This window comes from Harpia harpyja, chromosome 5 (assembly GCF_026419915.1).
Source record: "Harpia harpyja isolate bHarHar1 chromosome 5, bHarHar1 primary haplotype, whole genome shotgun sequence".
In the NCBI taxonomy this organism is placed as follows: domain Eukaryota; kingdom Metazoa; phylum Chordata; class Aves; order Accipitriformes; family Accipitridae; genus Harpia; species Harpia harpyja.
In genome coordinates, this window is record NC_068944.1 from 75,543,954 (window position 1) to 75,571,525 (window position 27,572).

Here is a 27,572-nt window from a genome sequence, read left to right on the forward strand (position 1 = left end):
GACAACAAGCCCTGACTTTACAACATGCCAGGAAGAAAAATCAAACAAGAGTAGTATAGCATCATAGTCTGGTTCTGCTTTTCATCTTGGCTGTTCTTCAGGGAGAGAGAGCAGAACAGCAGAATTTGCTGGAAAGCATGTTCATTTTCACAGCTTTTTTGTATGCTTATCTGCATTTTAGAAGATTTAGTGATCTATATGAAGGTGGAACATATCCTTAACCTCTCCCCAAGTCCAGACAATGTGTATGAAAACATATACACCCACATGTATTTTTTTCTTATAGCTGAAATAGTGAGAGGAGACTTTACTGCTTGACTTCATCTTCTCTTCCGTGAGAAGGTTCAGACTTTTTCAGAAACAAATGAGTAGTTACTAGTGACAGGTGGGTTAGAATACTTTCTTTCCCACTCCATTGGCATCTAAAATCTTTGTAGTGGATAGCTCTGGAAACATCCTTCTTATCCTTTACTCTTAAGCTCATGCCCAAGGCCCAAAGCCTTTCACAGAAAACAGAGATTTCCTGCTTTCTAAGTCATCCTAGGAGTGTCGCATTGCAATGTCGAACACAAAAATAAAACCACAGTAAAGAATTTGTTGCTAGTAAAATGTCTGTATTAAAATACAAAGAAAACTTTCCTGTTGGGAGCAGTAATTAATAGACTCTCTTTTGCATTGGTACTAACAGCACTGCAAGTTCCATTTTCCAAACGGACCACAATGTTCTTGAGGAATAAATTCCACCACTGTCATTCTGAACATCAGCCTAAAAACCAAAGAGGTCAAAGACAATAGTACTGTGCATCCTAGCAATATTCCAGCATCATTACACTGGCTTACTGCAGTGTGTGCCATCAGATGTGGGTTATATCTGGACACTGCTTGGTGATGGCAAGCTCAAAGGGCTTCCTATTGTGTTTGAGAAGGCAGTGATTGCATTGGAGCCCTTGGAGTTCTTGTTCATACCCAGGATGTCCACATTGGTTTGCTCTGGCTCGGTTTTCCTGAAGATGTTTTTCATGGTTGACTGGAAGTTATTGGTGACAAAGCAGTAGACAATGGGGTCCATGCAGCTGTTGAGGCTACTCAGAGTCACTGTCACATGGTAGACGAGGAGGCTGACATCATGGGGCATGTCTGGGTTGACGGAGATTGCTACCTGTCGCACGTGAAAAGGAGTGAAGCAGATCATGAAGATGATGAGGACGGTGATGAGGAGTTGCACAGCCCTCATTCTCCTCTCCCGACTCTGGTGCATGAGGCTGGGCTTGGACAGGGCACACATAATCCTGGTGGTGAAGAAGATGATTATGATGAGGGGGAAGAAGTACTCACAGACCATCAGGACCAGAATCTTTGAGAGACAGCATGCAGCAAACTGTATTGCCATGGTCAGAATGGAGAAAGTCACCACAGTGGCAAAGATCCAAATGAAGACGCAGATCCCCTTGGCACAGGTGGGGTTCCTCCATTTACGTGAGGCCTCCACCTGTACGATTGCCAGATAACGGTCAACGCAGATGCATGTCAAGAAGAGGATGCTGCAGTACATGTTGACAAAGTAGCCAAAGATATGAACCAAGGAACAATTCAGGCAGTCCCCTGCACTGTAGAACATGATGATCCGGACAGGCAAGGAAAAGCCCACCAAGAGATCAGTAACAATCAGGTTGATGGTGTAAATAACAGAGGTGGTTTTTGTCTTGGTACGGAAGCAGAAGACGTACAGCGCCAAGCTGTTTAGCACAACACCCACCAGGAAAATGATGGCATTGACTACCATCAGGGCAATCCACAGGCTGTAAAATTCTGTGTACAGTTCTTTGTCAGGGTGGATGAACTTGGAGAACAAGTAGATGCTGGAGTTGGGTTGCTGGGTGGAGTTGATAGAGTCAAGGGCTGGCAGCTGGGTGGAGGACGTCGGCATGGTCACTGGCTTCCCAGCGATCTGGAAGAAAAGAAACAGAGATATATTGATGGATATGTCAGCATTCCTTAGGGCTCAAAATTTTGTCACCTAAGAACATTTTAACCAATGTATTTGTACATCCTCAGTAGTTATATATATTGCTGTACTCTCTTGAGCATCTCATCTGCCAATATGGGATTACCAATAATCGCTAGGAAAATACCTGGGTTTATAATTAGTGTTTTCCAGTGGTTCCAGATGCGTGTTTTGGAGAAGACACACAATCCCCACTTCAAGTTTCTCTTGCTCTGCCCTGTGCAAAAGTGGTTTTAAGGCCTGAGCAAGAACAGAGATGTGAACTATGCCAAGGGGAGCAAAGGAGAAGGGGAAGTTGGGGGACCTACACATGGTAATGTTTGAGCCAGCTGTTTGGCAAATGGCCCAGAGAAATAGATGGGGTTGCTGAGCCCAAGCAGGGTGCCTTGGTGCTCATGGAGGGCACAGACCATTTTCTGCTGTGACAGGGAGGGTCAGGCCAATATGAGGCTCCTACAAAGTCTTGTTTCCTGAACATGGTACTTATTCTTTTGAGTCCTTCCTCCACTGGAGCAGCTTCTTCCCAACTGGAGGCTCTTCCTGCCCTGCCATGGGAGCAGGATAGTGCTGGCAGCCAGAAGACATTTGCCTAACCTATCGGCACAACCATAGCCCCAGCATCTGACTCCTAAAATATCACATTCCTTCCCTGGGCTAGGTGATCCCATTAGAAAGATACATGCAGCAGCATTTTTAGGAACTGTAAGACTTTTGTGAAATCAAAGGATGGCTGAATTTTCCAGGAAAGCACAAGCAGGTTGTGTGGCATCTTCCAGAGATCTGCACTCACAGCAACAGCAGCCGGGAGATTTCAAACCAAGGGCGTCAGCCACTACTCCTGCCAGGGTTTGACAGTTTAATTTGCAAATCATTCCTGACTTATACACTATTTTAAACTGATTTGTATATTAAAAAGATAAAAAAAAGCCCAATATATACAGAGACTTGGCTGGTTTCAATAAAAATAAATGGTTGAAAAATGTCTGGAATATCTCAAAGTGGCTGAGCAGGACTTTGAGGTTAAAAAAATCAGCTTGAATCAGCAGAGAATGATGCTGAAAGACTTGAGTTGTGACAGTTTGAAATCCCTGCTACCAAAGAGCCAAGTGCGGAAGAGCTAGGAGACAAGGAGCTGCAAACACATCTTCCAGTGCTCACAGGAACCGCAGTATGCCTAGGCTGCGTGTCTTAATGAGGAAGGCTTGAATTGCTAAAAGAATCTGGATATCCAGCTCCCCCAAGCATGCCCCATCCTCTGCAGCTGGCTTTCTGCCTGCACTAATCCTTTTTGCTGCTTGTGGGACTTGGAATAGACGAAGGTGTCCCATTTCCTGTGAGATGCTTCAAGACATTCGTGGCCACGTACAAAGAGGAGGAGGAGGCTACCTAGGTCAGAAGCCTTCCAGTGAAAAGTGGATCCTCAGGAGAGTTCCTGCTGGCCAAAAGCAAATGTTTTGCAGGGACAGTCCTAACTGGGTCCAGAGCGCAGCACAGCAGCTCTGGGCCTGCCTGACAAGTGTCAAAGCCTTTTCCTGCCCAGCCATCAAAACTTTGCTTATTGGGCTAATGAACTACAAATCCCTGCTAGCTGTAACTCTCAAGCTCTTGAACTCCAACACGTCTCCTGACAAAAGTAATCAGGCTTCCAGCTCTCTGGGATAAAGAGCTGGGGAACTGAGATTTAGAAGAGATTCCCAAGTCTTTGTGCGTTTGCCGGACACAGCACTCCTGATGTGTCTCATCAGTGCTGAGCAGAGGGGAAAGAGGAAGGCTCCTTTGGCGTGCTGGTGATGCACCTCCTAATGCAACCCAGGAGGCTGTTGGCCTTCTTTCTCACAAGGGTGCATTGCTGGCTCATGTGCAACTTGGTGTCCACCAGGACCCCGAAGTCCTCTGCAAAGACACTTTCCAGCTGCTTAGCCTCAGGCTGTACTGGTGCATTCCTCCCACCCTGGTAAAGCCTCTGCTAGACCCTCTCCTGCCTTTCAACATTCCCCTGAACAGCATTGTCCCAAACTGGACACCTCACCAATGAGAAATTGATGGAGGTAATAACTCCCCTCCATCTGCTGACACGAACCTCCTAATGTAGAACAGTATGTACTTTGCCTTGTCTGCAGTGAGTGCACACTGCTTGCTGGTTCTTTTTCAGTCTAAGGTCCACCGTAACACCCATGTCCTTTTCAGTAGAGCAGTCCCCAGCCTGTACTGGTGAATGGGATCATAGGCTATGGCCAGGCAGGCTTCTGTGGAGGACCAAGTGATCAAAGTGTGGGTTCTTTCCTGCCCTTTCTTACTTTGGAGAGGTCTGGGAATGAAGTATGTTTGGTAAATGGTCAACATTCAAGATCAAGAGTCCTCATGGGATGCTACAGCCTAGCCACGGTTATTCTGTATAGTTCATTCAAGCCAGGTGAGCATGAAGCAGGACATTTGTTGAACAAAAGCAGAAATTAGGACCGAGAATTTAGAAGACTAGATGTGAAGTTCCCTCTGGAAATTCTTGGAGAAGTGACTTTGCCATCATGATGGAGCTTAGGTCTGTTGGCCTGCAGTCTGGTGATTGCTCTAGTTTCTTCTTGCCTCTCATATAGTCTATGGAAGTGCCGTTAAAGAAAAAGCTGGTTTTTAATATCCTTGAACTTGGAAGTATATTTATAATCAAATGGCAATTTGTTCTGTTTAGGTAGCCACTCAAGCCCAATTAGTTGAATTGTCCATTGGAATGGCTGGTGCTCAACCATAAAGCCCTCCTGAGATCAAAGCCAGTGCCAGATTATGCTGCAGGACTGAAATCCTGAAGCCTGGGGACAGAACAACTGAAATGTCCCAAAGAACTGCTGGGCAAAGAGGAGCAATCCTAATTTCTGTCCACTTTTACACTTAGGCCGTCTCCAGCAGCAACCGGACGTTGGAACATCTTGTGTTTCAGGAATGTCCAGATTACCTCACCCTGCTCTGAACTCTGGTGGCAGCCAAAGTAGCACACATGTTCACGTTATTTTGTCTGGGTCTGATTGAGCCTGCAGACTCCTGGGGGAGAGTCTTGTCTCTTTACATTTTGTGCCAAGCACGCTGTCAGTGAATATCAGGAAAAACTGGACCCAAGTCTGGCTGAAGGTAGTGGAGTTGCAAAGTCTGGCACCTGAGAAAGATGCATGGGGAGGATGCAGAACACTGGCCCATTTTCTAATGATTTTCTAATATTCTCACCGTCTGATCTTCTGTTTGTTTATTTCACTCCTTAATTACAAAACCAAACTGAAACAGCAGATGCCTGGATCTGCTTCCAGATTTCTCTTTGCAGATGCTGTCAAGAGGAGCCACTGCACCACTGCAAACCAAGGAATAAAGACTTTGTTGCGCCTCGAGTGCAGCATGAGCTTGTATATCTATGTTCATACAGATAGTTGAGCAAGGGGAGAAGACAAAATCAACCATCCCATCCCTGGGAGTGTACTGATTTGCATACGCATTTGTCTTACTGTAATTCTAAGGCACTGGCTGTTATGATTTTACATCTTGTTAGTAGCTTGCCTCCTCTGGGAGATTTTTCTTCAGTCTCAGATCCTTTATCACAAACACCTGATATTTATCTTACATTTTTCTTTTCCTGCCTCAGTGAAATCAGTAACTCAAAATGCATTCAAGTGTTCCTCATCCTCACAATGCTATTGAGGTATGTAGGGCACTTTACAGACTAATAGAAAAGGATCCACTATGAGTACTGTCCATGCACAGAAATTAAAATCATCAGCATATACAGTGTGCTGGCTTACATAGTCACCTCTTCCACTGAGGCCCATGTGCAGTGAAATAAACTCCAGATATTATAAACTGCTAAAAAACAACAGGTAACATTTTGTTTGCCAAGTTGAATATGCAAAGGAAGAGCTGAATTAGAGTCTTTTCCCAGTCCATTGCTGCCCTGTCTGAACTCAAAATCCAAGCCACTACATGAAAGAAATCCCAACAAATTTAATTAATTCTGAAGATTTCCTCACTGACAGGCTGTGGAAAAGCTGCCTTTTGGGCTGCAGTGAGAAAAGTCTTCCTCTAATCAAATCGTTACTGATGGATGTTTAGGTGAATGGCCTTTTCCTTTCTTTGTGGGACTGTTCTCATCCCATGGCTCACAAGCTGAAGGGACGGAGAGCTGGACTGGCAAAGCAACAGCATTCCTCTAAGTGCTTTTAATGAGATGGAGCTGGACCAAACCCCTGGTTAACAGCTACTAAGTATTTTTCCATTGTGAGTCTCCAAGCACTTTACAAAGGTACGTTGCCCCATTTTGCAGCGGGCTGAACAAGGCACAGAATGGCAGCGTGACCTCGCGTCTGAGGAAAAGCAAACATTTCCAAAGATTTCCAATTCTGCCTCCCCCTCCCCCCCCATCAAAAAATTACAGCAACCAGGTCTCTCTCTCTGCCATCAGAAATCGTCATGCAGGTGTCAAAGTGAGTCAGTTCAGCTACCCATCACCATGGAGTGGTGGCATACAGCAGCCAGTGGGGGTCATGGCTAAATACATGAGAATCTTTGCAGACTCTGCAAACCTTTATTTTGCTATTTTTCATACTATTTATTGCTTGCAGCTCTGGCATGAGCTCATACAGAGCTACAAGAACCACAATTACCTTTGCTTACAAAGTAAATAACTCTTGTGTTAGCCCCCTTCCTAAAATCTTCAAAGAGTTTGGAGCTCAGCCTTCTTCAGGCCTAATTTACCTCTCAGCCCCCCAGATTTCCATGCAATCCCTGTTTCTTGGAGCTGCCAGTCTGCAAAGCCCAAGATGGGTAAACACACATCCTTCTGAGTGCTGTCTGACCGCGCCAGTTGGCCTATGCTGTTATATTATACCTCTCAGGCTGGATTTTGTCTGTCTGGCTCTAAGACTGTGGGTAGCATTTCCTTAAAAGTACAGCAGGCATCTGGGTAGAAATGGGATAAGGGGAGGGACAGAGACTGGAAGTTGACCTGGTTTCCCTCGTTCTGATAAAGGTCCCTGCTCAGCACTGGGAGAGGGGGACTTGCTCTGAAATACTTTCTCATTGTTGTGTGACACGACCAATTCCATCATTCTTGGGCCAAATAGGAAACAGATGGTAGCTGTGCTGAAACCAGGTCCTGCAGCTTCTTCCCTTGCTGCTTGGTATCACTCTTGTTCATTTAGCATGTGCAGCTCAGTGCTACGTCTGCCCCAGGAGGATATCCTTGACCATTCTGTATTTTGTTCCACCCGACTTTTTTCTTGGTGTCAGCCTTAAGCTTCACCCTCCTCTTGCTGAAGTTAACGGGGTTCATGTCCTTGACCCAGGGGACTTCTGGATCTGGCTCAGCAATTCAAGTAATGGGATACAAAAGAAAAGGCAGGTCAGGCAACTGAGCTTTGTCCTAACTGTTCTCCAAAAGGGTTATTTATTGGTGTGTGCAGATAGGATCTCTGCGTGCAGACCCAGAGACAGAGAACAAGAGAGCCATGCACTGGGATCGGAAAGATGAAAAGGACATTAACAAGCATGAACGCTTGTTATTTAGTATAAACAGCTTCAGCTTTTCTCATCTCCCTGTCCTGAATCAGAACATCTAATATGGCAACCTGGCTCCTCTATCATCCCTCCTGTCTGGGGTGGCAGCAGCTTGTGTTTAGTTTTGCAGCCTTTCCGTGTTTAAAGTTCCCTGGGTGATTTATCATCATATTTATAAATGAAGGGTTAAACTCACTCTCTTTCAGTCTAAATTGTATGATTCTCCTCCTGGCAAGCTCTCGCTCAACTCTGGCTCAAACTGGCCAAATATGGTGTTTTTGTGCATGTCGAGGACCTTGCCCTATACGTGATAGAGCTTGTTCTGTGTGCTTCATGCTCAGCCTGGGGAGGGTGGGTTTGCTGACAGTGGGAGCTGAGGGACAAAGAGGGAGAAAGGGAATGAATCCAGCTGCTGAAAGGGAAAACCTGGTGCCCATCTAGTCCTCAGGCTGTGAGAAGGGAGCTAATGTCCGGGGGAAAAATATCCTACCCTGAAGCAGAAATGGGGCTATTCCCAGGGCGGGGAAGATCCCATATCTGTGGGCATCAGATCTCTGCTCTCACTTGATTCCTGGGCATTGATGTCTCCTAGAAGCCTCCAGGTCTGAGGGTGTCTGGAAAGAGTGTGTGAAACACCCAACTGCTGGGGAATTGCAGTTGGAAATAGCAAAACCCAGTCCGGAGTTGGATTATTCCTTCCCCTCCAATGCTGTGGAAATAAAAGGTGCTTTGGAGACACAAAACACATAGTTCTGTGACTGTCAGATTAAATGTCACCTGCTTGCTTATGTTTTCATGACTTGCAGTGGCTCGCTGGATGAATGCTTTGCCCTGATTGAGATGCTTATTATAACTTTTTCCCATGTGGACACTTGGCTGCCTTAATGAGCACTCACGTTCCAGTTCTTCCCTTGGCTCCGACACTTGTTTGACTTTCTCTTCTCTTTGCTGCCTAATTTCCTGAAAATTGAGGTGATCTTTCCCTTCTGCCAAATTTTGTTTGAAATTAGTCAACAGATTGAAAAACATTAAAAGGAGAGAGGGAATCAGAGATGACGAACACACAAATAGGCACTGAGAGTGATCCTTGTTTCCTTTAGTATGAACCTGCAAGGAGTTTGCAGCACTCTCCACCACACATCTTTTCATTTAGGGCTTATTCCCTGCAAATTCACAATTGCTTTGGCATTGAAACACTGCAAACAGGGCTGGATGGTTCTTTGCAAAGAGAGGGCATTGGCTGCCTCTCATTGTTTTCCTGAAGTGAAATAATTTCAAATTTACACCAAATCATATCTTCCTCATGGCAGAATCATAGAATCATTTAGGTTGGAAAAGACCTTTAAGATCGTTGAGTCCAACCATCAACCATGCCAACTAAACCATGTCCTGAAGTGCCTTGTCTACGCAGTTTTTGAATACCTTCAGGGATGGTGACTCAGCCACTGCCCTGGGCAGCCTGTTCCAATGCCTGACAACCCTCTCAGTAAAGAAATTTCTTCTAATATCCAATCTAAACCTGCCCTGCCACAACTTGAGGCCATTTCCTCTCATCCTATCACCAGCCACCCGACAGAAGAGACCAGCACCCACCTCACTACAACCTCCTTCAGGTAGCTGTATATAGAGAGCGATAAGGTCTCCCCTCAGCCTCCTTTTCTCCAGACTAAACAGCCCCAGTTCCCTCAGCCGCTCTTCATCAGACTTGTTCTCCAGGCCCCTCACCGGCTTCGTTGCCCTTCTCTGGACATGCTCCAGCAGCTCAATGTCTTTCCTGTAGTGAGGGGCCCAAAACTGAACACAGTACTCGAGGTGCGGCCTCACCAGTGCTGAGTACAGGGGAACAACCACTTCCCTGTTCCTGCTGGCCACACTGTTCCTGATACAGGCCAGGATGCCGTTGGCCTTCTCGGCCACCTGGGCACACTGCTGGCTCATATTCAGCCGGCTGTTGACCAGCACCCCCAGGTCTTTCCCTGCCGGGCAGCTTTCCAGCCACTCTTCCCCAAGCCTGTGGCGTTGCATGGGGTTGTTGTGACCCAAGTGCAGGACCCAGCACTTGGCCTTGTTGAACCTCATACAACTGGCCTCAGCCCATCGATCCAGCCTGTCCAGATCCCTCTGCAGAGCCTTCCTACCCTCAAGCAGATCGACCCTCCCTCCGAACTTGGTGTCATCTGCAAACTTGCTGAGGGTGCACTTGATCCCCTCGTCCAGATCATTGATAAGATATTAAACAGAACTGGCCCCAAAACTGAGCCCTGGGGAACACCACTTGTGACCTGCTGCCAACTGGATTTCACCCCATTCACCACAACCCTCTGGGCTCATCCATCCAGCCAGTTTTTTACCCAGCGAAGAGTACACTTGTCTAAGCCATGAGCCGTCAGCTTCTCAAGGAGTATGCCATGAGAGACAGCGTCAAAAGCCTTACTGAAGTCCAGATAGACAACATCCACAGCCTTCCCCTCATCCACTAGGTGGGTCACCTGGTCATAGAAGGAGATCAGGTTGGTCAAGCAGGACCTGCCTTTCATGAACTGATGCTGGCTGGGCCTGATCCCCTGGTTGTCCTGCACATGCCATGTGAGCGCACTCAAGATGAACCGCTCCATAATCTTCCCCGGTACCGAGGTCAGGCTGACAGGCCTGTAGTTCCCTGGATCCTCCCTCCGACCCTTCTTGCAAATGGGCGTCCCATTGGCAAGCCTCCAGTTGTCTGGGACCGACCCTGTTGACCAGGATTGCTGATAAATGATGGAGAGTGGCTTGGCAAGCTCCTCTGCCAGCTCCCTCAGTACTCTTGGATGGATCCCATCTAGTCCCATAGACTTGTGAGTGTCCAGACAGTGTAGTAGGTCACTAACTAATTCCTCCTGGATTATGGGTGGTATATTCTGCTCTCTGACCTTGCCTTCCAGCTCAGGGGGCAGAGTACCCTGAGGATAACTGGTTCTCTCAGAACCAGCCTGACTGGGGACAGATGATAGCTAATTGCCTGGTGTCTGCACTAGTTAGCCATGGTATGCTTGCCTATGTGTAATGAAGAGCGTGATGGCCAGCAACTCCTACTTTGTCCAGTGGTTTGAATGGTCATGTGCTGAATTACAGCCTTTGTCTGAAAGGAGAAAGGTGTGAACCTACTTTGTACAACAGCAAGAGGGATTAACACCCCGCTACTGACTTTTGCATCTCTAAAGTTGTCCATGAGAATCAGATTTCCCATACGGCCAGAGGAAAAACTTGGATGTCCAGCCCCGGGCATAGCCAGGGGTTGTTCTTCAAGTCACGTAAGCAATCACAGACTAAGGATGTGTGGAAGCTAATGCAATGTTGGTTGTTGGGCTGGTGTTGCTGATGTGCTATTGAGCCATTTGCCTCTAGCCTGATATGCCCAGTTAGCCTACACGTGGTCCTTCATGTCTAAGGCCCTGCTGTGGATGGGCAATGGGTATTGCTGTGAGTTGTGGTCTGAGCTCCACCCAGCATGCTGTGTTTTCAATGCTGTGTGTGCACATGGGCGGACCCCATGCCGCCCAGCAAGCCTAAGGCCAAAATCAGGTCCTCTGGGAGTAAGGGACCCAGATGTCTGATTCAGTTTGGGACAAGCAATAGCCTGTGGGTGTCCAAGCAATGATTTAGTCCAACAGGTCATCCTAGGCCATGAGGGATCACTGCAAGTTTGAAGAGGGAGAGCACAACTCTCCAAACTGCATTCCTCTTCTTCATGGAGCAAAGTGACCCAGATGGCAGAAAGGCCACTCGGTTTAGCCGGGATGCCCACTCGGTTTAGCCCAGATGCCCACTCTCTGCATCTAGGCTTGAACCTGCTGCTTAATACCGGGTGACGGATCACCAGTCCTGGACACCCCAGAGACAATCTATTTAAAACTTGGGAAGATCTGCATGGTCCTCCCCCAGCCCTGTCCTGAGCATGCATGGCAAACATGGAATAAAGCTCCCGAAGATACACAGAGCAGGAAATTCATGTGTTGGCAGATTTCTTATGAGCTTATACCTTCTCTATGCCCATTTGCAACAGTAATGCCTCAGCCTTTGGAAGAAGGAACACAGATGTACATGTACAAGCAAGCAAATAAGTGGGATTATACATACATTGCCTCTCCAGACCTGCAAATGTGCACCCAGAGGTCCTTCAGCACATGTCTAATGAGGCTTGCTAGTACTGATCACCTTAAAGTGCTAATAAAGGGTTTACACCTCCACTTGCTTGTTTATACCACACTCTGTAGAAAAGTCCCTCCTGAAACGTTTAGACATCTACAATGTTTTATTGATACCGTTGCATTTTTCATGCCCCTCTTTTCTGCATTACCAGATCTTGGCCTTGGAGTGACAGAAATATTAAGTGTCTTGGTGAATGCTCTATAAATCATACTGTTAGCATTTAAAAGACCAATATGTCATAGCCTGTCAGGGCTAGTACCAAGTGCCATCTGTCACAAGGGAGCATGGAGTGACATCTCTGCAGTAGGTGTTGTGTATTTCTAGCTCTGGTACTTTAAGAGAAATCAGAGCATGACTTCCCGCATGTATCTCTCTCTGTCCTTTGTGGACCAGTATAATGTGATGGGAAAGCACATATTTTTTTGGGAAATTTTTTTCTAAGAAGGTTTAAATTTTTTTTTAAAGCTAGATCTGGAAAGAAACCTGTGGATTTGGAGTTTTATAGGTCCAGCCAGCAGAGTCGGATTTGTGCCTGTCTTCTTGGGAGGTTGTAACAGTACAAGAGAAATGCGTTTGATTTTATTGGGATTACAGTAATCAATCTAGCATTTCAAGGGTGCCTGGGACAAAGTGCTAGAAATGTCAGTTTGGAATAACAGCTATCATGGCTGTGTACAAGGAGAACCCTGCAGTGAAAATTACCATATAGGCACATACAGGAACTTCACAGGCAAGTGCAAAAAACATTGCAGAAGATTAAACTGAGCGACATCTGGCCTGTGCATTGCTGCTTGCTTTTGAAAAGGAAACTTTTAATTGCAATCTTTGAGCACTTTTCCCTCTTTCTGCCTTCAGCTGCCTGCTTGCTCTGTCTCTTGGCAAAAAGCCTGAGAAGGACAGTGAGGGAAGAGCAGCAACAGAGGTTTGCTGTTGAGGAATACCTGCAGTCCTGCATGGCCCAGGGATGCAGGACAGAAGAAGCAATGCTCATACCCCAGGGAGCACAGGGAATGGAGGTGACACAAATGCAAGAAGGGACGAAGGGGTGATGGAGTGGGGAGAGGGGTCAGGTGTGCCATGAGCAGCAGACCAGCCCATTATGGATGCAGCTCTGCAGCCCAGCACTCACTTCAAGTTGTGCTGCTCTCTTGGCTGCGGGGAGAAACCGAGGCACGGAGCCATGCCTGGGCTTGGCCCAGGGAAGGCAGCGAGATGGGAGACCTGGTCAGGGAGCAGACATTTTTTGAGGCATCCCAGGATGGATAACCAGATCTTAACCCTTTGGGAGACTGATTTCTGTGGTTTCCTTTGCTAGGCACTGTGCTCACAGTGCTTTCAGGTATTTGCAAGTTTTGGATTTTCCAGGTTAATCTGGAAAAACTTTGAGCTGTTAGTGAGTGTGTTGCTATGAAAGCTGGGGGCATTTCTGAAGCAGCCTGGTTAAGGACCTTGGAAGGGATCTGTTTCTCCTTAGACTGACCCAGCAAGTGGATTCAGAGAAAGAAAACAGCATCTTTCCTAGAGCTGAGCTCGCACCCTGCTGCACGGCCAAACAGAGGTAAAACATCCCCAGTCACAGCTGACCCCATGCCAGGCAGTGCACTGTCTCCTCTCCTGGCTTCCAAAACCTGCCTGAATGCATTTCCCCCAAATTTCATTATGCCTGGGAATACACAGATACAAACAAGACATCGCCCCACTCCTCACAAGAGCTGGCATAGTACTTTTCAATGGGGGAAAGCCAGTACCTTCACACGCTTTTCAACACTCCTCATCTCCTTGGGAAACAACCAAATATCATGGCAGTGCTCCAAACCCCAAAAGCAGAGAAGCTCACAGTGGGACAATCTCCTCGCAGTCACTCATAGCTGCCGGCACAGCCTGGCTTTCCAGGTCGGACACCTCCTGATGAACTTCTACACCTGCCATACGGGCAGAGCCAGGGGCTTTGCGAGCTGCTCATCCACGTGTTCAACGCACGACCCTCTCTGCCACCATCCCTGCCAGGGCTCCCTGCCGCAATAGCCATGTTTTCCACTCCGGACTTGGGGTCTGGTCTCCAGCAATTCCCTCCTGGCCCCGCGCTGTCAACTCTCCGATCCTATGCCCCCCCCTTTCTCCCCGACCAATATCCCAAAGCATTCACTGCAATGGTCCCTGTAGTATGTTCCTCCACGATGCACTGACTTACCTCTGGCCCGATCTCCCTTCTACGTTAGAGGAGCTGCCGGTAAGAAAATTTCCTTGTGGACCTGAGTGCTATCACCCCAGGAAAGAGACATCTGTTCTTACAAGCAGAACAACTGGAGTGACTACAGAATATGAAGAAATGCCTAATCTCTCTCTCTCTCTCCCCCCGCCCCCCCTCTTCTAAATATAGCCTTGCAACTAATGGGAAAAAATACACACTACCAAAAAAAAAAAAATTTCCACTTGTCTTTAGTGTTCAGAATTTCTCCCCAAACATCTGGCTCCTTGCCCTAAATCTCTCTGAAATTTATGAAGTGCTGGAAATGCTAAAGAGGGCTCCAGCCTTCCTCACGGTGCTAATGCCTGAACATCTCTAGTAAACTAAAACTGATGTTGCTGCCCCCCTCTTGTCCCCTCCCCGGGTCAATTTTCCTGTGTCTCTGTGGGAACAAAATCTCCTTGCTGAGAATTCACCAGCTTAAGGCCACCGCAATGCCACTGAGCCACCACCATGTGACACGAGAGGAAAATACCTCTCTTTTCATCTTCCTGATATGAACTGGGATTAGACAGAAGCATCCCTGGCAGTTGCAGGAAGGTGCTGGACCAAATGGCACTAAGCCTGTGACATGCTTTGAACCAATCCAGCTGTCCAGACCCTGAGAAAAAACCTGGCATGGGGAGACAAAGGGTGACCCTGCACACTTCGGTGATGCTCTGGCTGCAGTCATTTGGGAGAGGGGTTAATAAAATGTATCCAAGGACTGGGCTGAAGTGGCTGAGCGTAGATAAGCTGAAGGTAGAAGTAGAGTGTCTGAGATTCCACTGAGGACCCCCCCCAACATGTTCCTCCATCCTCACACAGCCCTTCCCTACTGGTGGTAGAGTCATTGTGGGTATAAGGTCCCTCTCAGAGCAGGGATTTAAGAATCCCTTCACCCTTGGCTGCATAAGAGACTGAGATTGGACAAAGCATAATGATCTATCCAATTGTTGAGATGGGTTCAAAGCACATGGACAGATCAGCTTTCAAGATATCTCTGCTGGCCAATGCTGTAAGGACCCAAATCTCCGAAATCCTCTGAAGTCCCACCTCATGATGGGATACCTCCAGCTCTAAATTGGGTACCAAACCCCCCATCTTTTGTGGGGCTTGCACAGATGTTCTCTCCGGGAGGGTTTACAGGAGCTTTAGAGGTCCCTTCTGGGAAAAAGGACAGAAAAAATTAAAGTAGGGAGTTGCATCAAATTTAGTTGTTTAGAAGGACAGGGAGGGTGGATGCTGGATTTTAGTGTCAGCCCTGGACTGCTCTTTTCCCTCACCCTTTAGAAAAGACAACACTGGTGCCAATGCAATAAACATGCAGAATATGGCCCGTCACAACACAACAGGATCAACTGAGAGGCATTGAATTCCAGGTCAAGAGGCCAAATCCATAAATAGAGGAGAGGTAAACTCCACACATGCATGTCTCACTGGAGCACAAACAGTAGCTATGGTTATTAGAGAAGGTTGACCTCATTTTCTGGAATTAGTTTTTCACTCTTGGACCTTTCCCAGGAAGACTGAGCTGATCTTTTTTTGTCTGGTTATTTTATTGATTTTCTATTTTGAGTTTTCTCACATCGAGGGGCAGTTTCTTCCCCCAATTTCAGGAACATCCTCCTTGACTTTATGTGTCCCGGACCCAGGCATCCAGCCTTTCCCAAGTGACCTCCAGCTCAGGCACGTGCCTGGGCTCTCATCTGCTTTTCACTTCCTTATGACTTGGAAACAAGTGTGATTGGAAGGCCTCCACGAGTCCTGTCTGGCTAATGATCTTGCCTTCACTTCCTTACATCTTGGGAGTTGGACAGGGGGAAGAACAAAAGAGAAGAAACCACCCTATAGTCCAATGTTGGGCAGGGTGCATGAACTCGGACCCTATCATTCTTACTGTCTATGGTGCAAAGGCTTGAGTTTCTCCCAGCCTGTCAACAAAACTTTTGTACTTAGAGAATAGCTCTATGGACTTACAAATGCAAGACTGAAAGAAAGAGGAGACTTTTCTCCAGGATGAGGTATTGGTACCTACGCTCTCTTCACCTGCTCAGGGACTGCCTGGCCCTTCCTGTGCAAGGACTGGCTTGGTTTTGTACTTCTGCGTGATGCATGAGAACTTTGTTCCCATCCCCATGCACAGGATAATGAGTGCCCTGCACTCCCCCACTATCCCAGCCTCTCCCTCCTTGCTGGATTTAGAGCTAGACTTGGAGTGGCAACAGCTGCAAAGTTTCAAGTTATGCCTGAGATAGTGCAGAGCATGCCATATTGGGAAGCAGATGCTGCTGTTAAGGTGGAGAAGGCACATCTGGGCTCAGGGCATGCTTTGTCCCAGACGTGGTTCCCACACTCGACTTCAGGAGGAGTTGCAACCGTCGCTGATGAATGAAGAGCTTCTATCATCTCTTGATTTTCAGTCATTTATCACCGTCCCAGAGGGAGGGGGAAAGGAAGGAAAAAAAGTGAAGCGTTAGTAAGTGGAAAATTTTCAAGCTTGTTCGCTGAATAGGCAACAGTGTTAAATCTTGCAGTGAATATCTTGAGATTGTAGGTGGAAGAAGGTATTGACTCAGCCAAAATTAGCATGTAGGAGAAGGAATAATAGTTACGTAAGGGATGGGTGCTACTGTCCCATAATACTTCCTAGCAATCCCTTAACCGAGCCGTGTAAAATAGGGATGGGACAGGGCTTTGTTTAAAAGTCTTCTGTGGCACAGAGCAGCAAAGCAGGATGCCAGACAGCTCTAAAGGAGGTTGTCAGAATTGTGATACCACACACCACCCTGAGGAGATGTCTTCTCAGTTTTTGTCAGGAGAAGGGTATACTTTTCCAGTCCTATTCAAAAATCGTAGAACCATAGAATAGTTTGGGTTGGAAGGGACCTTTAAAGGTCATCTAGTCCAAACCCCCTGCTATGAGCAGGGACACCTTCAACTAGATCAGGTTGCTCAGAGCCCCGTCCAACCTGACCTTGAATATTTCCAGGGATGAGGCATCTACCACCTCTCTGGGCAACCTGTTCCAGTGTTTCACCACCCTCATCATAAAAAATGTCTTCCTTATAGCTAGTCTGAATCTACCCTCTTTTAGTTTAAAACCATTATGCCTTGTCCTATGGCTACAGGCCCTATTAAAAAGTCTGTTCCCATCTTTCTTATAAGCCCCCTTTAAGTACTGAAAGGCTGCAATACGGTCTCCCCAGAGCCTTCTCTTCTCCAGGCTAAACAACCCCAACTCTCTCAGCCTTTCCTCATAGGAGAGGTGTTCCATCTTTCTGATCATTTTTGTGGCTCTAAAAAGGGGAATTGAGTGTCCTTTTATCCCCTGCTGCAGGGGAAGAAATTGAGATTGGGCACAGCACAACAAACTATTGCACTGCTGAGATGGGCTCAAGGCACATGGCTGGATCAGCTTTCAAGATGTCTCTCTTCGTGAACTCTGTAAGGACCTAAACCAGAGTCCGGTGTCTGAACATGCCTGCTTTTTTTTTTGGAAATTGAATTTAGGCTCTGTTATACTGAACAGCTCCTCACAAATAAATTATCTTCAGTGGTGAAGGAGAGCTTCTACCCAAGAAGGTCTTGGACCCAGACCTGATGGAATCAGAGCTCAGAAAATTGAGGAGCCTTTACCGTGACTGTGTGGAGGACACCAAAGAGTGGGATCCTCACTACATGGAGGACACAGAAGGGTGGGATCTTCACTGAGCTGTCTGGGAAACCTCTTTTTATCAGCAACTTCAGAGAAAGTGAACTCACATGCCCATAGAACACCTCCATTGAACATTCTCCCATTTTCCCTCCAACACACATGTTCCTGAGACATTTTTCCACTGTCTTGCTCCTGCACCAGGAAGCAGGAGAACCAGAAGGAGAAATGGAGAAAGTAATGCCCACAGTCACAACACACACAAACACGAGCCTGTCATCAGAAGAGTGCTTGCAGGGGAGGTTGCCCAGCTGATGTAGCTGCAGGGTTGATGAAGAGGCAACAGTAGATGGTCTCTGCTCCCTGCCATGTGAGTAAACCCTTTGCCATGGCAGATAAAGTTAATGGCATGGAGGAGAGTCTACATGCATTTTGCCCTCCCCAACTATCTTCCTTCTAGAAAAATCTGCCCCGGAAGATCCCCAGGCCTTAATAAGTGCTGGAAAACACTCATGTATGTCCCTATGATGTGCACTGCCCATGAGTCCTAAATTCTTGATTCTCTACAGTCTCCAGGGCTGTTGTGGGATGCTGTGGATCAGATGCAGAATTGACCCAGAGAACTGGGTTGGTTCTCACAGATGGACCAAGGGTGGAGAAGTTGCTGTGCTGGACACCCTTCCAGGAGTCACCTTTTCCAGAGGGTAAGTGCCAGGAAAGCACCACATGGCATTTGGTTTAGGGGGAAATCTGTGGACACTGAGACTAAATGTGTAGGAATTTTCCTCCTTGCAGAGGGGCTTGTGCTTCAATCCCATCACACTTCCTTTTCATTAATGTGTGGGATGTACTTTGCCTTCCCCTGGAAGGAAAGCCTTGGACAGCAGTGTGGGAATGTTGTCAAAGGACGAGGAACAAAACACTGGCTTCTGTCCCAGCCCTGCCGCAGACCGTAATGGAGCAGAGCAGGGATCTGGCAGGTGCTGCCTGATGGATGAAATCACCTGCCCTAGCTTTTACAGCCCCCTGCCAACAATGAGGAGAGGGGAGAGAAGCTGATATTTGGTGGGAACAACTTGTAGCTATTCTGATTTGGTGGAGCTGAGAAGGGCCAGGGAAAACCCCCGACTCCTTATCCTACATCCAGCTTGGGTCCTGCTCATGCTGTGGGTGGCAATGTCCTTGCCACTGAGACGTAAGGGTAGGAGGCCTTGTGGACAGGAAGGAGCTCAAGGGCTGGATTTGACCCTGCAGAACTCCATTTACTCAAGCCGAGTCAAAATTGGCTCCTGCAGGGATGCCTGAATTCAGGTGGGTGCAGCAACCCCGTGGCAGAGAGAAAGGCTTTGGTGGCCACAACAGGGTCTGCAGGGAAAAGGGAGTTCACAGGCGATCAGGGCTGGGGGTTGCTCCTTGTCCCTCACTCAGTCCTGCTCCATCACCAGCGTAGGAAGGGGCTTTAGCTGCCGGGCTATCGAGAGGTCATTCTCTGCTGTTCTCGTGGTGATCCAGGCATGCCATGCTGGGATATCTGGGAGATCAGAGACTCCTTTGGGATCTGAACCCTGAAACGTTCATGATGGCTATGCCTAAGGTGGTAGCTGGAGGGGCTGTAGGGAAAGATCAGAGCCCTCTGCACTGAGCCCTAGACAGAATCTGTGTTCCTCTCCTGCAATGCTGGGGCAGAAACACCAAAGAGGCAAAGAAACATGAGGTGCTTCTGCCTGAAGAAGGAGGGCTTGGACCACTGCCCCTGGTCATGTTCAACATGCCCAGGGCTGATTGCCTGACTCAGCATGAGCAACAGAGGCTGTGATGAGCCCTAAAAGATGGTCCAGCTGCCTCTGTAATGGCATCTCAGCAGGGTCCAGAGGCAGCTGCACCTACCTGACATAAGAAGCTCAGCAGAGAGCAGTTGGCGTTCCCTGCCAACTGCTCGAGATCACAGGTGCTTCCCAGCGCCCGCTGGGCTGTCGCTCACCGTCTTCAGAAAACTGCAAAGGGCAGAGGCCACCATTAGCGTGTGGCCCTGCCTCTGAACAGGCTCCCAATCTGCATGTTTACACAAGGAGGGAGATCAGACAGTTGCCATATGGGGGCCTCTGCTGATGGCATCCAGCCGTGATTTGTCTGTTTGATGAGGAACAGGGAAAGACAAGTGGTTCCCAAATGATGGTCATGGATCCTGTTGGGTGAGTCAGGCACGGGGGAGAAAGTGTGTAGGAGCCAGTTTCCTGCCTGCCTGCCGCATATTTGGGAACTGACTTTTCTGACCATTGCCTCCCCCTCCATTTTTCTCCACAGGCCATGGCATTTTTGCTGACAGACCTGCTGAGCTGAAAGAAAAATGAAGATGTCTACAGTGCACAAAGAGCAAGCTGCTCCTCTGGGTGACCCTGAGGTCTCTCCCTGGTGACTGGTTTGGAGTACGTTGATCCTGCCTTTCTACAGTTCTTGCATGACAAGGGGTGTGCCCTGTCCTGGTATAAGTGTACTCTGTGGGGGTGAGTCAGGATCCCTCCCTCCATCCCAGTCTGCCTAGTTCACCACAGCTCTCACAACAGTGAGGTTTCTGACAAGGTTCCTCAGTCAAGGCACCGACAAAATGAGCCACAGAGACTCTTCGGCCACCCAACAAGGCATGTTGTGTGTCGGCTGCCCCTTGTGATCCAACTCGTATTGGGATCCCTTGCAGGGTCCTGCTCTTACCTTTCTGGCCCCCCAAACCAGCTCTGGCCAGCAGCCACCTCTTGTTCTTTTCCTGATATTTTTTCAAATTTTCAGGAGCTAATTGCCAAGAACACAGCGTCCAGCGTCACAACCTCACCGCAGAGCTCTCCCCATTCCCAGAAAAATATTTCCTGCCGGATTTGTTTGTCACTGGGCACGTAGGGACACTGGTGCTTGGAGGGGAAAGCTACGCAGGCAGCCAGGGCTTTGGCATTTCTTGGGCACATGTGCCCCAGGGAGGTCAGAGCTGGGTGGAGCAGGTCTTGCCCAGCTCTGGCTCAAGGGCTGCAAAGCAGGAATTGGCAGGACACTTGGCGTGGCTGTACTGGGATGTGGCTCGAGGGTGGTCGAGAGAGCCCCCAGGCAGCTCTCAGCGCTCTGCTCTTGCATTTGGGGAGGTGGGAAGCACAGCGTGGCAGGGCTGAGCCAGAAAACCTTGAACGCAAGATGCGCTGTGCCCTGCGAGGCTGCGTAAGACAGAAGGGGGATTCACAAACACATGGCAAAGAAGTAGTGAGGACCTTAGGGGACCAGTCTGGTATCTTCACCTGCTGTGATTTAGCAACAAGCACAAACCTGGTAAGGGGCAGCGGGGTGCTTCCAGGGCCATCTGTTCAATGGCCGGTGTCCTTTGCCATACAAGCAGCCTAGCCCAGGAGGAAGGGTGCCTGCAACTCAGAAAATCTGGTCTTTCGACCCACGCTCCTCAAATGGCTTTAGAGAAAGACATCCCCTTCCTGCTCTCTCTCTGCAAACATGCTAATCCTTCTCTCCCGTTGCCTTTGTTCGCCTGGTTTGTAGAGATTGCGAATGGCTCAGGGCAGGGCTGTCTTTTGTTAGACGTGCACAGAGCTCAGCGATGCTCTGATCTGGAACAGGGCAGCATAAATCTGATGGATTATAGTAGGAAATGCCACAGTGATGAAAAACCCTATAGGAACAGGAAGAAAAGAAAGGGCCCCATTTGGGGAGAAAAAAACCACACAACCACCCTGCTGCCTGGTTAAAAGTGATTCCTAAAATTGCTGCCTCTGGAAAAGGCTGGTACATTTGCTGACTTTTTTGCCTGTTATTTTGGAGGGGGTGCTTTCCTTTGTGTTTTCAGCTGTTTGGAATTACAGCTCCTGTCCCTGCAGGCAGTCCCTGCTCCCACGGTGAGCTCTGCGTGAGGGGCCTCATCAGGGACAAAAAGCCACTTTCTGGGGAGGTGCCTCAGTTTCCCTATTGTTGAAACAACTCCTCTAAGCACAAGGTGCAGACATGCCCCGGGAAGTTTCCAGGAAGGGAAGGAGGAAATCATACACGTGATTTAAAGGGGTTTCTTACTGGAAATTGCAGTGCCAGAATAATCAGTTTTCTCTTGAAGACAAATGGGTGAGCAGCAGAAGCCAGCAGGCACTGTTTGTGGTGTTGGTGAGTTTTGCTATAGGATTGCAAGCCCTTTCTTCTCTCACATGGGGCAAAGGGGACCTGCTGCGAACCCGAGTCAGGTGGAAATGTGCCAATTCAAAAATCCTGAGGAATATTTTCTCTGATTGGGATGAGGTTATAGACAGGAACAGATTGTCACCACCGGTTATCAAGCAGCTTCCCTGGGAATGGTGCAAGTCTGGTTCATCTCGCAGGGCTTAGTTCATTAATACAAATGTGTACTAAATGACCATCCCAGTTGGTGGTGGTCCCCGTGTGGAGACTTCCTTTGGGTAAGAGGAATCCTATTGCTTGTGTCTTCTAGGGCAGGGATGCTGATCGCACATCTGCCCTAGAAGACATTGCACATCCCTGCCCTCTGTAATAGAGGGTTAAAGCCACAGCAGCAGCTGGGGCAGCTGGAGTAGCCCCCCATGGTGCCAGAGCCGCAGGTTAATCCCATGGCTGTAACAAAACCTAAGTGGCACCTTCTTTTGGGCAAATTCTCCTGGCTTCTTTAAAGCAAAAATCCAGCCTGCTGTGGTTGCTAAACTGGGCTCTGCTTCTTTGGTGTCTTTCCATTTTCCAAGAAAAATAAACCGCAGGCTCTGTATTTTTAGATATGCCATCTGATCACAGCTAGTCATATATCAGTCCCAATACTGTGAGTCAAGATGCTGAGCTCCACTGCTTGAACTCCCTTGGGCAAGAACTAGTGGCTTGAGCCATCCTGAGTGTATTAATAAATCAGTGTGTTTAAAATAATCATGCACTTGCCTAGGTAAGCTGCTCACGAGGAATCATACCATTGGGATTTATTACTGCTAGTGTCTTAGTAGCTCTGATTCTCTGGGTGAAATTAATACTGTTGTGAGGGGGAGATGAACAGCCCTGGTATGAGACAGATCTAATCTAGGCAAGGGCCAGAGGCATCACGACTCCCCTTCCTTTCCCTCTCCCACCAGTGACTCTGATTCCTGATGTCTGCCCCTTGCTATTTCAGTCCTGGGTATCCTCCGAGGTGGCTGCCGGTTGGAGTGAACTTTATGGTGGCTTCATGCGATAGTGGGGTGTGACAACCATCTCTCTTTGTGCTGCTGACCTGAACCTGCGTTGCTGAGACACAGGTGGGAAATGCATGTTCACTACTCCCAACATTGCCAAACCCCTTTGTGGGTGGTGGGAGAAGGGGTAACTTGGGGGCAGCATATTTCCCTGGGCTGTACCTTGTGCAACCCTGCCCTGTGCAACCCTGCTGCGCAACTCAGCCCTGGACCCCTTCCGAAAGAATCTGCTTAACCTGCCTTGCACAACAGTGTACAAACATGGAGTTATCGGTGTATTATAAATCTCTGTCCCTCACTGGCTTGCTCCAGCCTTCACAAGTCTGTGTCTCTAACACCACCGCAGCCCAGAGAAAATTTCCTGTGTGTTTGATCAAAGCAGCAGGAAGCCTCGAGGCTGGTGTGTGAAAAATGGGCTGCCTTGTTCCTGAAAGTTTATTTGTTGAGCTACTTCATCACTCTAATGACAATCAATTTATCCGCATAATTGGTAGCTGGAGACAGCATAACGTGGCTTGGCAGCCTGGATTTTTCTCAGAGATGTATTGCTTGGCATATTCAACCAAGGCAAAAGGAGTCAGTCTGGCTGCTGGGGAACGGCAAATCTGTGAGTGCCAAGCAGGTGAAACCCGGCATGACAACCCACCTTTCTCTCTCCATCCTGCCAGAAAAGGATCCTCAGGAGGATGATGAAATTGCACCTGGCTAAATGTCCTGCTAATAAGCCTGCTAATGCGTTGGCCTCCCCGCTGACATGGGTAATGACAAATCAGGCCTTGCCGATTATAGGGGAAGGCATGCTCCACGTGTTCAGTTCATACTGCCTGTTAGCCAGCTCCTGGAAAGCGGGCAGACCAGCGAGATGGTGCTCATACACCCCACTGAGTGCAGAGGCTGGTTGCACAATAGTGGCTTTGTGCAGTGGAGATCTGTGCCCACCACTCTGCCACATAAGCCATCCACCAGCAATCTTCTGTCCTCCATGCACGAATGCTAGAAATCCCCTTCATGTCATACAAGAAGCTGGTTGCCCTGCTGAGCCTGCCTCCATGTCCTCCGCTGCTGTTCCCGGGTACCCACTTCACTACATCCTGGGTTTGTCACTCTGAGAGGACCCTCGTGGGTTACGAACGCCTGCTGTGGTCTCTGCGTGGGTCCCCGTGCTCAGAGCTCAGTGCTATTTCACCTTGCTAATGCCTACCTGTGGTGAACGAGCTACTCTAATGTTGGTCTTTGCAGCTGTTTGTAGCTCTGGATGAAACAGAATTTCGGCAAACCTCCACAGCATCCTCAACCTCATACATGAGGCCAAAGCCTACTTGTGATAGCTTCACTATGGGGCAGCTCCCCAAAGAGACCCAAATCCATCTCTCCAGGTGCCCCATAGAAAGGGCTGACAACCTCAGTGCATGCAAAGATGGGGAGCTGTCTACTGGACCACCACACCAGGAGCCATACCCCACATTTGTTAGCCTTAGGCACATTTCCCAGAGCCCCATCTTTTTGGCAGGTATTTGTAGAGAAGGTGGCCAGAGCCATGAATAAGAGAGGACATTTGACAGTAAATCTTTTTGCACCAATGTGGAAGCAGTCATTCTTTCTGTTGTGTGATAATGGCTGTAGTGGTCCTTTGCAGGCTGTGATAGATGAGATGCACATCTTTTATGGCTTATGCATAAGAGGTAATAAAGAATTCAGTTCCTCTGTGTCTATACACTAATGGCGTATCGATCCCAGTAAATATCACACTGAGATTGAACAGCAGCATCCCTGTTTAGTGTCATCCTGATGGGTGACATCATTTCTTTGGGTGTCGCAGCCAGCTAAGCCTAGTCCCATCTGACCCCCACAGCTTTACTGATCCACTTTTCTCTGGCCCCGGGCCTCACTTTTCTATTCCCCCAATTCACCCTTCACCTCAGCACGACTACTTCTGTCTCTGGACTTTGTCATGCTTAGCTGGACTCTGCCATGCCTCTCTAGGACTTGCTGGATGGTACTTGTTTCTCTGCTAAGTTGTCAGTAGGATTTGCTCAGCTATCCATAATCAGTTGTTTTGAGTGGCAGCAAAATCTACAGCTAAAAGCTACAAATTAAAACGCAAGTATAAAAACTGGAGGAGAGGTAAAAGAGAGAGCAAGAAGGGATGGCAGGGTCTTTACAATATTTTCAGATGGGCTTGCTAAGAAGCAGCAGACATTCCTCAGAGTGGGCTGTAGACTTTACCTTAGATCTCACAGGAGGTTCGCTAACGTGCACATTTAGGTAATATATTGTCTCACCTCCCCCTAAACCTAGCAACTTGGCATTTATAGAAACCTGCTATAACAGTCCATGGTGTAAAGGAAAGTCCAAACAATGTGCGCTTTGTGTTTTTGTTAGAGTGTTACTCCCACGCAGGGTTTTTGGCTCCCACTTTAAAAAGGGCTCAGGAATTTGGATGTCTCTGTTTTTAGATGTCAGGACTCACATCTCCTTAAAGGGTGAGGTTTCCCCGAATGTGCTGAGCACCTGCCTGCTAAACACCCCTGTTTACGTGTCTCCAGCCTGTTTAAATGCAGACAGCCAAAATCCCACAGCCCTTCTGACAAGTTGGAGTGCAGGGTTTGGTCTTCCCCCCTGAAAGGGGAAGTAGGGGCAGGATGGTCCACATCCCTACGGGAACGACGTCATCCCCAGGGCATGATACCCGTAAGGGGGAGCAGAGCTGCGGTGGTGTTGTACGTGCGCGTGGTGGGATTTATTGCTCTGTTCAGCAGCCTCCCCCATTCTGCTTGCTCTGCCTCTGGGAGAACGTGCTGGGAGAGATGTTTCATGTACAATTCCTTCCTTGGCCTTTGCCTCCTTCTTCAAAACAGGGGAAGGGAGACTTGTAGGGTGCTTTTGGCACCTTTACAGTCCGTGGGGAGGGAAGAAATGGATCCCTGTCTGTGTTTTATCTCAACGCACTGGGGATATGGAGAAGGAGGCTCGAGCAGAGTGAAACAAAATGTGCTGAAATCGATTGATCAATAAAGTAGCTGCTCAGTTGCATTGTTAAGTTGCCATGTGTCCTTTTAAGAAAGGAGGGGGGAAGAAGGAGATTTTCTTTCTAATTGTGGGTTGGCAGAGATTTTTATGTGCAAATGAGACAGAAAAGTTTCTTAGTAAAGAGGCTTCCACCAAAGGCAGGCTTCTGCCCTCACTTGTGCTGGTAGATGCTATAACATGGAGGTGATGGGCATTTCTGCCTCCTTTTTTCTGTGGCTGCCCAGCTTTTCCCTGCTCAGGAAGGGATTTACAGAGTGAGCTGAGATGCAGTGTTGCATCTAATCATGGGTGACAGAGGCATTTGCCCCGGTGGTTTTCAATTGGGATTGTCACGCACACGTAATAAGGATTAAACTTGTATGCCCGCTCTCTTTTATTTCTGAATGGGGGAGTTTTAGCTTTGCTGAAGGAGCTGCCATTTCAGGAAAAGGACTGGCTTTTTGCTGAAGAAGACAAATTGGCCCTGGCGTGTGAGAAATGTTTGAAGAGAAGGCGCCTCATGTTACCAAAACACAGCTGAAATGAGTCCGAAGAGCCGCATTGCCAATTCATCACACTGCCACCGAGTATAGTTTGTGTAAATGACAGGAGATGCTCTCTATATGATGTACTGCGGCCAGACACATCTCAGTTGGCAGCGACTTGCCAATGGACCTAGTGGGGCCATTCATCCCTCTCAGCCACCCCAGCTCTGGCCCAGCTGCTTCCCCCATCCACACAGCACCCAAAGTAAGGACGTTTCCATACTGTTTCCCTGGGGAAAGTTTTCTGCTTCCTAACTCTGTATTATAAAGTTAATTTTGAGCCCTCTCAGACCACTTTTTCATGGCCTAAGTCTAAAAGCCTTGTGTCTAGCTCTGCGTCTATATACAGGGACACTTGCAGGATGCATATATGTATATGTAGCTCGACTTGACAGAGGTAGTCAGTATATGGAGGTATACCAGAAATACTCAAGTTTTCATGCAGAATCCCTCAGATGGCTCTGCCCAGAGCCTGCTTTTTATGTATAGACATTTGTGTGTCCTCACATGCACGTCACAGACTGAGATAATGGACCAGCACAAATGCACTTTGGCATGCAAATGGATCAGTTCAGCATCTAGAAAACCCCACATTTCCCTCAATGAGGCGTTCGCACCAGCCCTAAACTCCCTGACCCTCCTCTACCCCCGCAGCACCTGGTGTAGGAGACTTTCCTCTCCAGCGCTCTTCCCACCCACGTGGAGCCAAACCGCATCCAAACCCACGTGCTTCGCTCTCGACCTGGCTTGCGAGGACTCCCATCCCCATCCGCGTGTCTCCAAACTCTTAGCTCAGCTGGGACTGGAGCACGCTGCCTTCCTGACCTGCAGCTGGTGAATCTCCCTCCCTCTCCCCCCTCGCTCCCAGCCCGAAGCATGCCGCAGCCGGTACTTACGCAGCCTGAATGAGAAAGCTCAGCTGCTGATCCCTGAGCTTGCTCCCAGATTCCTCGACTGAGCGACCGTGCGCTCGCTCCCCAGCGCTCAGCCCGGCGCAGTGATGATACAGGAACCAGACCTCTTTGGTTTACTTTTACATTGACGTCAGTGCCTTTTCTAGCCTCCACAGCTCGTTTTGGTAAAAGGATGTCTTCGGGGTGGAGGGGAGGGGTCGGAAAGGGAGAGGAGTGAGGATGAGCTGGAGATGAGTTTTTGTGACGCGGGCAGCCAGCGGTGGGAGGTTTTAGTGGCTAATGCTGAAAAAAAGGGT

General features: G+C 48.3%; 1 protein-coding gene across 2 annotated transcripts; it reads right to left on the reverse strand.

Annotated features, from left to right (window-relative positions):
- Window positions 1–609: 609 nt before the first annotated feature.
- Window positions 610–27,338, reverse strand: GPR20 (G protein-coupled receptor 20). Of its 2 annotated transcripts, none has more exons than XM_052787726.1 (2): window positions 27,259–27,338; window positions 610–1,948 (listed from the first exon to the last, which is right to left on the reverse strand). In XM_052787726.1, the coding sequence occupies exon 2, from the start codon at window positions 1,925–1,927 to the stop codon at window positions 866–868; it is 1,062 nt and encodes a 353-aa protein (XP_052643686.1). In that variant the 5' UTR covers window positions 1,928–1,948; window positions 27,259–27,338; the 3' UTR covers window positions 610–865. The 2 variants fall into 2 exon arrangements, with proteins under 2 accessions (XP_052643686.1, XP_052643685.1); XM_052787725.1 differs by lacking the exon at window positions 27,259–27,338 and adding an exon at window positions 13,914–14,049.
- Between the last annotated feature and the right edge of the window lie 234 nt (window positions 27,339–27,572).

Bases quoted from the DNA above. Each gene is read 5' to 3' on its own strand.
- GPR20 (XM_052787726.1), bottom strand. From the start codon at position 1,927: ATGCCGACGTCCTCCACCCAGCTGCCAGCCCTTGACTCTATCAACTCC.